Source organism: Panulirus ornatus, chromosome 52 (assembly GCF_036320965.1).
Source record: "Panulirus ornatus isolate Po-2019 chromosome 52, ASM3632096v1, whole genome shotgun sequence".
Lineage (NCBI taxonomy): Eukaryota > Metazoa > Arthropoda > Malacostraca > Decapoda > Palinuridae > Panulirus > Panulirus ornatus.
This window is the reverse complement of record NC_092275.1, coordinates 9698457-9710700: the sequence shown is the minus strand read 5'-3', so window position 1 is coordinate 9710700 and position 12244 is coordinate 9698457. Positions and strand designations below refer to the sequence as shown.

Sequence of the window (12244 nt, the reverse complement as noted above, 5' to 3'; positions counted from 1 at the left end):
GTTTCCAAAAGTAGAAAAGAAGTTCCAAAGTAGAAAGGAAGAAGTCAAGAAGTTCCAAAGAGAAAAGGAAGTTCAAAAGTGAAAAGGAAGAAGTAAAGAATCCAAAGAAAGAAAGTCAAAGAAGTTCCAAAGAGAAAGGAAGAAGTCAAAGAAGTCCAAAAGTAAGAAAGGAAGTTCAAAGAGAAGAGAGTCAAAGAAGTCAAAAAAGGAGGTCAAGAAGTTCCAAAAAGAAAGAATAAAGAAGTTCAAAAAGAAAAGAGAAGTAAAGAAGATCAAAGAAGAAAAAGGAGAAAGAAGTCAAAAGAAAAAGGAATAGAAGTTCCAAAAAGAAGGAAGAATAAAGAAGTTCCAAAAGAAGTTCCAAAAGAAGTTAAAGAAGTTCCAAAAGAAGTTCCAAAAGCAGAAAAGGAAGAAGTCAAAGAAGTTCCAAAAGAAGAAAAGGAAGAAATCATAGAAGTTCTAAAAGAAGAAAAGGAAGAAGTTAAAGAAGTTCCAAAAGTAGAAAAGGAAGAAGTCAAAGAAGTTCCAAAAGAAGAAAAGGAGGTCAAAGAAGTTCCAAAAGAAGAAAAAGAAGAAGTCAAAGAAGTTCCAAAGATAGAAAAGGAAGTTCCAAAAGTAGAAGAGGAAGAAGTCAAAGAAGTTCCAAAAGTAGAGAAGGAGGAAGTCAAAGAAATTCCAAAAGAGGAAAAGGAAGAAGTTAAAGAAGTTCCGAAAGCAGCAAAGGAAGAAGTCAAAGAAGTTCCAAAAGTAGAAAAGGAAGAAGTCAAAGAAGTTCCAGAAGTAGAAAAGAAAGAAGTCAAAGAAGTTCCAAAAGAAGAAAAGGAAGAAGTTAAAGAAGTCCCAAAAGTTACAAAGGAAGAAGTCAAAGAAGTTCCAAAAGTAGAAAAGGATGAAGTCAAAGAAGTTCCAAAAGAAGAAAAGGAGGTCAAAGAAGTTCCAAAAGAAGAAAAAGAAGAAGTCAAAGAAGTTCCAAAAGTAGAAAAGGAAGTTCCAAAAGTAGAAGAGGAAGAAGTCAAAGAAGTTCCAAAAGTAGAAAAGGAAGTTCCAAAAGTAGAAAAGGAAGAAGTCAAAGAAGTTCCAGAAGTAGAAAAGAAAGAAGTCAAAGAAGTTCCTAAAGAAGAAAAGGAAGAAGTTAAAGAAGTCCCAAAAGTCAAAAAGGAAGAAGTCAAGGAAGTTCCAAAAGTAGAAAAGGAAGAAGTCAAAGAAGTTCCAAAAGAAGAAAAGGAGGTCAAAGAAGTTCCAAAAGAAGAAAAAGAATTCAAAGAAGTTCCAAAGATAGAAAAGGAAGTTCCAAAAGTAGAAGAGGAAGAAGTCAAAGAAGTTCCAAAAGTAGAGACGGAAGAAGTGAAAGAAATTCCAAAAGAAGAAAAGGAAGAAGTTAAAGAAGTTCCAAAAGCAGCAAAGGAAGAAGTCAAAGAAGTTCCAAAAGTGGAAAAGGAAGTTCCAGGGGTAGAAAAGGAAGTTCCAAAAGTAGAAAAGGAAGAAGTCAAAGAAGTTCCAGAAGTAGAAAAGGAAGAAGTCAAAGAAGTTCCAAAAGAAGAAAAGAAAGAAGTCAAAGAAGTTCCAAAAGAAGAAAAGGAAGAAGTTAAAGAAGTCCCAAAAGTCAAAAAGGAAGAAGTCAAGGAAGTTCCAAAAGTAGAAAAGGAAGAAGTCAAAGAAATTCCAAAAGAAGAAAAGGAGGTCAAAGAAGTTCCAAAAGAAGAAAAAGAAGAAGTCAAAGAAGTTCCAAAGGTAGAAAAGGAAGCTCCAAAAGTAGAAGAGGAAGAAGTCAAAGAAGTTCCAAAAGAAGAAAAGGAAGAAGTCAAAGAAGTTCTAAAAGAAGAAAAGGAAGAAGTTAAAGAAGTTCCAAAAGTAGAAAAGGAAGTTCCAAAAGTAGAAAAAGAAGTAAAAGAAGTTCCAAGAGTAGAAAAGGAAGTCAAAGAAGTTCCAAAAGAAGAAGAGAAAGAAGTTAAAGAAGTTCCAAAAGTAGAAAAGGAAGTCAAAGAAGTTCCAAAAGTAGAAAAGAAAGAAGTCAAAGAAGTGCCTAAAGAAAAGGAAGAAGTTAAGGAAGTTCCAAAAGTAGAAAAGGAAGCCCCAAAAGTAGAAAAGGAAGAAGTCAAAGAAGTTCCAAAAGAAGAAAAGGAAGAAGTGAAAGAAGTGCCTAAAGAAGAAAAGGAAGAAGTGAAAGAAGTTCCAAAAGAAGAAAAGGAAGTCAAAGAAGTACCTAAAGAAGAAAAGGAAGTTAAAGAAGTTCCAAAAGAAGAAAAGATAGTGTTAGAAAAAGAAGTTCTAAAAGAAGAGGCGGAAAAAGTAATTTCAAAAGAGGAAATACTCATTGAAAAAGAAAAACTAATTACTTATGAAGTTAAAGAAGAAAAAGAAATTACTGAAATAGAGGCAAAGAAGTTAGAAGCAATTAGAAAAGAAGAAATAGAGCTCAAAGAAACAGAAATTAAAGCCAAGGAAATAAAGGAAGTCACTGCTGAAGAAAAACAGCTTCTCGACAAAGACAAAATAAAAACAATTGAAGTTACAAAAGAAGAAAAGGAAGAAGTTAAAGAAGTTCCAATAGTAGAAAAGGAAGTTCCAAAAGTAGAAAAGGAAGAAGTCAAAGAAATTCCAAAAGTAGAGAAGGAAGAAGTCAAAGAAGTTCCAAAAGAAGAAAAGGAAGAAGTCAAAGAAGTTCCAAAAGAAAAGAAAGAAGTTAAAGAAGTTCCAAAAGTAGAAAAAGAATTGTTAGAAAAAGAAATTCCAAAAGAAGAAAAGGAAGTGGTAGAAAAAGAGGTTCCAAAAGAAGAAAAGAAAGAAGTCAAAGAAGTTCCAAAAGAAGAAGAGGAAAAACTTGAGAAAGAAGTTCCAGAAGAAAAGGAAATCATAGAAAAAGAAGCTCCAATAGAAGAAAAGGTTGAAAAAGAAGTTCCAATAGTAGAAAAGGAAAAGATTGAAAAAGAAGTTCCAACAGAAGAAAAGGAAGAGGTAGAAAAAGAAGATATCACTAAAGAAAAAAGGGAAATTACTGAAATGGAAATAACTGAAATTACAAAAGAGAAGAAAGAACTTCGTGAAAAAGACATACAGAAAGTGAAGGAAGTTACAATAGAAGAAAGAGAACTTCGCGAAAAAGAGACCAAGAAGGTAGATGTACTTTCAAAGGAAGAAATTGTTAAAGAAGTTACAGTTGTCAAAGAAGATGTAGAATTAGTCGAAACAGAGGAAAAAGTATATGAAATTTCCAAAGAAGAAGTAGAAGTAGCCGAAAAAGAAATTAAGCAAATAGAAGTAACAAAAGAAGAAAAAGAATTTGTTGAAAAGGAAGTAAAAGAAGTGGAAATTACAGAAGAAAAAGAAATTGCTGAAAAAGAGATTCTTAAGGAGGAAAAGGAATATATCGAGAAAAAGGTACCAAAAGAAGTTGTGACGAAGGAGGTTGAAGAAGAGGAGGTGATTACTGATGTCAGTAAGACATTAGTAACAGAAACAGAGACACTAGTGAGACGAACAGATGTTACAGAGGAGATTGAAGAGAGAATGTTGTTAGATAAGAGAAGAGAACAAGTTACTGAATACATCGAAACACGGGAATGGATTGAAGGTGAATCAAAGGAGGAGATCCTTAAACTTGACGTAACAAAGAAACCAACTGAAGAAGCTCTAATCTCTCCTAAGAGTGACATTTCTGTTAGTTCTAAGGAATCAAAGGAGGAAATTCTTAAGATTGATGTAACAAAGAAGCCAACAGAAGCTCCTATCTCTCCTAAGAGTGACATTTCTGTTAGCTCTAAGGAATCAAAGGAGGAAATTCTCAAAATAGATGTAACAAAGAAACCAACAGAAGAAGCTCCAATCTCTCCTAAGAGTGACATTTCTGTAAGCTCTAAGGAATCAAAGGAGGAAATTCTGAAAGTAGACGTAACAAAGAAACCAACAGAAGAAGCTCCTATCTCTCCTAAGAGTGACATTTCTGTTAGTTCTAAGGAATCAAAGGAGGAAATTCTTAAACTTGACGTAACAAAGAAACCAACAGAAGAAGCTCCTATCTCTCCTAAGAGTGACATTTCTGTTAGCTCTAAGGAATCAAAGGAAGAAATTCTAAAAGTAGACGTAACAAAGAAACCAACAGAAGAAGCTCCTATCTCTCCCAAGAGTGACATTTCTGTTAGTTCTAAGGAATCAAAGGAGGAAATTCTTAAACTTGACGTAACAAAGAAACCAACAGAAGAAGCTCCTATCTCTCCTAAGAGTGACATATCTGTTAGTTCTAAGGAATCAAAGGAGGAAATTCTGAAGATTGATGTAACAAAGAAACCAACAGAAGAGGCTCCAGTCTCTCCTAAGAGTGACATTTCTGTTAGTTCTAAGGAATCAAAGGAGGAAATTCTTAAACTTGACGTAACAAAGAAACCAACAGAAGAAGCTCCAATCTCTCCTAAGAGTGACATTTCTGTTAGTTCTAAGGAATCAAAGGAGGAAATTCTTAAACTTGAAGTAACAAAGAAACCAACAGAAGAAGCACCAATCTCTCCTAAGAGTGACATTTCTGTTAGCTCTAAGGAATCAAAGGAGGAAATTCTTAAGATTGATGTAACAAAGAAACCAACAGAAGAAGCTCCTATCTCTCCTAAGAGTGACATTTCTGTTAGCTCTAAGGAATCAAAGGAGGAAATTCTTAAGATTGATGTAACAAAGAAACCAACAGAAGAAGCACCAATCTCTCCTAAGAGTGACATTTCTGTTAGCTCTAAGGAATCAAAGGAGGAAATTCTTAAGATTGATGTAACAAAGAAACCAACAGAAGAAGCTCCTATCTCTCCTAAGAGTGACATTTCTGTTAGCTCTAAGGAATCAAAGGAGGAAATTCTGAAAGTAGACGTAACAAAGAAACCAACAGAAGAAGCTCCTATCTCTCCGATGAGTGACATTTCTGTTAGTTCTAAGGAATCAAAGGAGGAAATTCTCAAGATTGATGTAACAAAGAAACCAAAAGAAGAAGCTCCTATCTCTCCAAAGAGTGACATTTCTGTTAGCTCTAAGGAATCAAAGGAGGAAATTCTGAAAGTAGACGTAACAAAGAAACCAACAGAAGAAGCTCCTATCTCTCCTAAGAGTGACATTTCTGTTAGTTCTAAGGAATCAAAGGAGGAAATTCTTAAACTTGACGTAACAAAGAAACCAACAGAAGAAGCTCCTATCTCTCCTAAGAGCGACATTTCTGTTAGCTCTAAGGAATCAAAGGAGGAAATTCTTAAGATTGATATAACAAAGAAACCAACAGAAGAGGCTCCTATCTCTCCTAAGAGCGACATTTCTGTTAGCTCCAAGGAATCAAAGGAGGAAATTCTGAAGTTAGATGTAACAAAGAAACCAACAGAAGAAGCTCCTATTTCTCCTAAGAGTGACATTTCTGTTAGTTCTAAGGAATCAAAGGAGGAAATTCTTAAACTTGACATTACAAAGAAACCAACAGAAGAAGCTCCTATCTCTCCTAAGAGCGACATTTCTGTTAGCTCCAAGGAATCAAAGGAGGAAATTCTGAAGTTAGATGTAACAAAGAAACCAACAGAAGAAGCTCCTATCTCTCCTAAGAGTGACATTTCTGTTAGTTCTAAGGAATCAAAGGAGGAAATTCTTAAACTTGACCTTACAAAGAAACCAACAGAAGAGGCTCCTATCTCTCCAAAGAGTGACATTTCTGTTAGCTCTAAGGAATCAAAGGAGGAAATTCTGAAAGTAGACGTAACAAAGAAACCAACAGAAGAAGCTCCTATCTCTCCTAAGAGTGACATTTCTGTTAGCTCTAAGGAATCAAAGGAGGAAATTCTCAAAATTGATGTAACAAAGAAACCAACAGAAGAAGCTCCTATCTCTCCTAAGAGCGACATTTCTGTTAGTTCTAAGGAATCAAAGGAGGAAATTCTTAAACTTGACATTACAAAGAAACCAACAGAAGAAGCTCCTATCTCTCCTAAGAGCGACATTTCTGTTAGCTCCAAGGAATCAAAGGAGGAAATTCTGAAGTTAGATGTAACAAAGAAACCAACAGAAGAAGCTCCTATCTCTCCTAAGAGTGACATTTCTGTTAGTTCTAAGGAATCAAAGGAGGAAATTCTTAAACTTGACGTATCAAAGAAACCAACAGAAGAAGCTCCTATCTCTCCTAAGAGTGACATTTCTGTTAGCTCTAGGGAATCAAAGGAGGAAATTCTGAAAGTAGACGTAACAAAGAAACCAACAGAAGAGGCTCCAATCTCTCCTAAGAGTGACATTTCTGCTAGTTCTAAGGAGTCGAAGGAGGAAATCTTGAAAATTGATGTTACAAAGAAACCAGCTGAGGAGGTCCCAGTATCTCCCAAGAGCGACATTTCTGTCAGTCTCAAGAGTGAAGTCAGCTCCAAGGAAGGTAAAGAGGAAATTCTTTTTGTAGATGTTACACAGAAGTCTATAGATGAGGCTCCAATTTCTCCTAGGAGTGATGTGTCGGTCAGTGCTCGAAGTGATATCAGCTCAATAGGAATCAAAGAGATTGCTTCAGTTGATATGTTAAAAGATATAATAATGATTGATGTTACAATCAGAACTGAGGAAGAAGAACTAGTCTCACCTAGGAGCGATATTTCTGTAAGTGCTAAGAGTGATATTAGCTCAAGAAGTGGGAAAGAAGTCATCAGCAAAGCTGAAGAAGCCCCTCTTTCACCGAAGAGTGATGTATCTGTTAGTCTAAAGAGTGATGTTAGTTCAAAGGAAAGCAGAAGAGAAGAAGTTATAATAGACACCACCAGAAGAGAAGAAGAACCATCTCTTGGATCTCCTAAGAGTGACATAGTCTCCAGTGTCAAAAGCGAACCCAGTTCCAAAGAAATCTCAAAGAAATCTACTGAGGAAATTCCCTTGTCTCCTAAGAGTGACATATCAGTCAGTATGATCAGCGACATTAGCTCCAGAGAGACTAAGGAAGAGGTGCCAGAACTTGACATAATGAAGAAGCCACCCGAGGAGGTTGTATCTCCTAGTGGTGAAATATCTATTAGCATGAGAACTCATATCGTTCGCACTGAATATGAAGAAATAATTGAAAAACCTGAAGAAGCTCCTGTTTCTCCTGAAAGTGATAAATCTGTCAGTATGAGAGCTCATATTGTTCAGTATGAAGAAGAAAAACCAATCAAAGAAGTCACTGAAAAGCCTGAATCTCCTGTTTCACCCGAAAGTGAAAAGTCTGTCAGTATGAAAGCTCACATTGTTCAGTATGAAGAAGAAAAAGCAGTGAAAGAAGTCACTGAAAAGCCTAAATCTCCAGTTTCACCTGAAAGTGAGAAGTCTGTCAGCATGAGAGCTCATATTGTTGAGTATGAAGAAGAAAAACCCGTCAAAGAAGTCACTGAAAAGCCTGAATCACTTGTTTCTACCGCAAGTGAAAAGTCTATCAGTATGAGAGCTCATATTGTTGAGTATGAAGAAGAAAAACCAATGAAAGAAGTCACTGAAAAGCCTGAATCACCTGTTTCTACCGCAAGTGAAAAGTCTGTCAGTATGAGAGCTCATATTGTTGAGTATGAAGAAGAAAAACCAATGAAAGAAGTCACTGAAAAGCCTGAATCACCTGTTTCTACCGCAAGTGAAAAGTCTGTCAGTATGAGAGCTCATATTGTTGAGTATGAAGAAGAAAAACCAATGAAAGAAGTCACTGAAAAGCCTGAATCACCTGTTTCTACTGCAAGTGAAAAGTCTGTCAGCATGAGAGCTCATATTGTTGAGTATGAAGAAGAAAAACCCGTCAAAGAAGTCACTGAAAAGCCTGAATCTCCTGTTTCTACCGCAAGTGAAAAGTCTGTTAGTATGAGAGCTCATATTGTTGAGTATGAAGAAGAAAAACCAATGAAAGAAGTCACTGAAAAGCCTGAATCACCTGTTTCTACTGCAAGTGAAAAGTCTGTCAGTATGAGAGCTCATATTGTTGAGTATGAAGAAGAAAAACCCATGAAAGAAGTCACTGAAAAGCCTGAATCACCTGTTTCTAGTGCAAGTGAAAAGTCTGTTAGTATGAGAGCTCATATTGTTGAGTATGAAGAAGAAAAAGCAGTGAAAGAAGTCACTGAAAAGCCTGAATCACCCGTTTCATCTGAAAGTGAAAAATCTGTCAGTATGAAAGCTCATATTGTCCAGTATGAAGAAGAAAAAGCAGTGAAAGAAGTAACTGAAAAGCCCGAATCACCTGTTTCTAGTGCAAGTGAAAAGTCTGTCAGTATGAGAGCTCATATTGTTGAGTATGAAGAAGAAAAAGCAGTGAAAGAAGTCACTGAAAAGGCTGAATCACCTGTTTCTAGTGCAAGTGAAAAGTCTGTCAGTATGAGAGCTCATATTGTTGAGTATGAAGAAGAAAAACCCGAGAAAGAAGTCACTGAAAAGCCTAAATCTCCTGTTTCACCTGAAAGTGAAAAGTCTGTCAGCATGAGAGCTCATATTGTTGAGTATGAAGAAGAAAAACCCGTCAAAGAAGTCACTGAAAAGCCTGAATCTCCAGTTTCATCAGAAAGTGAAAAGTCTGTCAGTATGAGAGCTCATATTGTTGAGTACGAAGAAGAAAAACCCGAGAAAGAAATCACTGAAAAGCCTAAATCTCCTGTTTCACCTGAAAGTGAAAAATCTGTCAGTATGAGAGCTCATATTGTTGAGTATGAAGAAGAAAAACCCGTCAAAGAAGTCACTGAAAAGCCTGAATCACCTGTTTCTAGTGCAAGTGAAAAATCTGTCAGTATGAGAGCTCACATTGTTGAGTATGAAGAAGAAAAATCCGAGAAAGAAGTCACTGAAAAGCCCGAATCACCTGTTTCTAGTGCAAGTGAAAAGTCTGTCAGTATGAGAGCTCATATTGTTGAGTATGAAGAAGAAAAACCCGTGAAAGAAATCACTGAAAAGCCTAAATCTCCTGTTTCACCTGAAAGTGAAAAATCTGTCAGTATGAGAGCTCATATTGTTGAGTATGAAGAAGAAAAACCCGTCAAAGAAGTCACTGAAAAGCCTGAATCACCTGTTTCTAGTGCAAGTGAAAAGTCTGTCAGTATGAGAGCTCATATTGTTGAGTATGAAGAAGAAAAACCCGAGAAAGAAGTCACTGAAAAACCTGAATCTCCTGTTTCACCTGAAAGTGAAAAATCTGTCAGTATGAGAGCTCATATTGTTCAGTATGAAGAAGAAAAAGCAGTGAAAGAAGTCACTGAAAAGCCTGAATCACCTGTTTCTACCGCAAGTGAAAAGTCTATCAGTATGAGAGCTCATATTGTTGAGTATGAAGAAGAAAAACCCATGAAAGAAGTCACTGAAAAGCCTGAATCACCTGTTTCTACTGCAAGTGAAAAGTCTATCAGTATGAGAGCTCATATTGTTGAGTATGAAGAAGAGAAACCCGTCAAAGAAGTCGATGAAAAGCCTGAATCTCCTGTTTCTAGTGCAAGTGAAAAGTCTATCAGTATGAGAGCTCATATTGTTGAGTATGAAGAAGAAAAACCCTTGAAAGAAGTCACTGAAAAGCCTGAATCACCTGTTTCTAGTGCAAGTGAAAAGTCTGTCAGTATGAGAGCTCATATTGTTGAGTATGAAGAAGAAAAACCCGAGAAAGAAGTCACTGAAAAGCCTGAATCACCTGTTTCACCTGCAAGTGAAAAGTCTGTCAGCATGAGAGCTCATATTGTTGAGTATGAAGAAGAAATTCCCGTCAAAGAAGTCACTGAAAAGCCTGAATCTCCAGTTTCATCAGAAAGTGAAAAGTCTGTCAGTATGAGAGCTCATATTGTTGAGTATGAAGAAGAAAAACCCGTGAAAGAAGTCACTGAAAAGCCTAAATCTCCTGTTTCGCCTGAAAGTGAAAAATCTGTCAGTATGAGAGCTCATATTGTTGAGTATGAAGAAGAAAAACACGTGAAAGAAGTCACTGAAAAGCCTGAATCACCTGTTTCTACTGAAAGTGAAAAGTCTGTCAGTATGAGAGCTCATATTGTTGAGTATGAAGAAGAAAAACCCGTGAAAGAAGTCACTGAAAAGCCTGAATCACCTGTTTCTACTGCAAGTGAAAAGTCTGTCAGTATGAGAGCTCATATTGTTGAGTATGAAGAAGAAAAACCCGAGAAAGAAGTCACTGAAAAGCCTGAATCACCTGTTTCTACTGCAAGTGAAAAGTCTGTCAGTATGAGAGCTCATATTGTTGAGTATGAAGAAGAAAAACCCGTGAAAGAAGTCACTGAAAAGCCTGAATCACCTGTTTCTACTGCAAGTGAAAAGTCTGTCAGTATGAGAGCTCATATTGTTGAGTATGAAGAAGAAAAACCCGTGAAAGAAGTCACTGAAAAGCCTATATCTCCTGTTTCACCTGAAAGTGAAAAATCTGTCAGTATGAGAGCTCATATTGTTGAGTATGAAGAAGAAAAACACGTGAAAGAAGTCACTGAAAAGCCTGAATCACCTGTTTCTACTGCAAGTGAAAAGTCTGTCAGTATGAGAGCTCATATTGTTGAGTATGAAGAAGAGAAACCCGTGAAAGAAGTCACCGAAAAGCCCGAATCACCTGTTTCTACTGCAAGTGAAAAGTCTGTTAGTATGAGAGCTCATATTGTTGAGTACGAAGAAGAAAAACCCATGAAAGAAGTCACTGAAAAGCCTGAATCACCTGTTTCTAGTGCAAGTGAAAAGTCTGTCAGTATGAGAGCTCATATTGTTGAGTATGAAGAAGAAAAACCCGTCAAAGAAGTCACTGAAAAGCCTGAATCACCTGTTTCTACTGCAAGTGAAAAGTCTGTCAGTATGAGAGCTCATATTGTTGAGTATGAAGAAGAAAAACCCGAGAAAGAAGTCACTGAAAAGCCTAAATCTCCAGTTTCACCTGAAAGTGAAAAGTCTGTCAGTATGAGAGCTCATATTGTTGAGTATGAAGAAGAAAAACCCGTCAAAGAAGTCACTGAAAAGCCTGAATCACCTGTTTCTAGTGCAAGTGAAAAGTCTGTCAGTATGAGAGCTCATATTGTTGAGTATGAAGAAGAAAAACCCATGAAAGAAGTCACTGAAAAGCCTGAATCACCTGTTTCTACTGCAAGTGAAAAGTCTGTCAGTATGAGAGCTCACATTGTTGAGTATGAAGAAGAAAAACCCGAGAAAGAAGTCACTGAAAAGCCTGAATCACCTGTTTCTAGTGCAAGTGAAAAGTCTGTTAGTATGAGAGCTCATATTGTTGAGTATGAAGAAGAAAAACCCGTCAAAGAAGTCACTGAAAAGCCTGAATCTCCTGTGTCTCCTGAAAGTGAAAAATCTGTCAGTATGAAAGCTCATATTGTTCAGTATGAAGAAGAAAAAGCCGTGAAAGAAGTTACTGAGAAGCCTGAATCACCTGTTTCTAGTGCAAGTGAAAAGTCTGTCAGTATGAGAGCTCATATTGTTGAGTATGAAGAAGAAAAACCCGTCAAAGAAGTCACTGAAAAGCCTGAATCACCTGTTTCTAGTGCAAGTGAAAAGTCTGTCAGTATGAGAGCTCACATTGTTGAGTATGAAGAAGAGAAACCCATGAAAGAAGTCACTGAAAAGCCTGAATCACCTGTTTCTAGTGCAAGTGAAAAGTCTGTCAGTATGAGAGCTCACATTGTTGAGTATGAAGAAGAAAAACCCATGAAAGAAGTCACTGAAAAGCCAGAATCACCTGTTTCTAGTGCAAGTGAAAAGTCAGTCAGTATGAGAGCTCACATTGTTGAGTATGAAGAAGAGAAACCCGTGAAAGAAGTCACTGAAAAGCCTGAATCACCTGTTTCTACTGCAAGTGAAAAGTCTGTCAGTATGAGAGCTCATATTGTTGAGTATGAAGAAGAGAAACCCGTGAAAGAAGTCACTGAAAAGCCTGAATCACCTGTTTCTAGTGCAAGTGAAAAGTCTGTCAGTATGAGAGCTCATATTGTTGAGTATGAAGAAGAGAAACCCGTGAAAGAAGTCACTGAAAAGCCAGAATCACCTGTTTCTACCGCAAGTGAAAAGTCTGTTAGTATGAGAGCTCACATTGTTGAGTATGAAGAAGAAAAACCCGAGAAAGAAGTCACTGAAAAGCCTGAATCACCTGTTTCTAGTGCAAGTGAAAAGTCTGTCAGTATGAGAGCTCATATTGTTGAGTATGAAGAAGAAAAACCCGAGAAAGAAGTCACTGAAAAGCCTGAATCACCTGTTTCTACCGCAAGTGAAAAGTCAGTCAGTATGAGAGCTCATATTGTTGAGTATGAAGAAGAAAAACCCATGAAAG

The 12244-nt window shown here is 36.8% G+C and overlaps 1 protein-coding gene across 1 annotated transcript in view; it reads left to right on the top strand.

Annotated features, from left to right (window-relative positions):
• Positions 1-12244, top strand: part of LOC139764985 (uncharacterized) — a 225239-nt gene that overhangs the window by 195369 nt on the left and 17626 nt on the right. The window contains exon 6 of the mRNA XM_071692038.1: positions 371-12135. Within this exon, the coding sequence (XP_071548139.1) occupies positions 371-12135 (11765 nt within the window). The remainder of the gene's footprint in view (positions 1-370; positions 12136-12244) is intronic.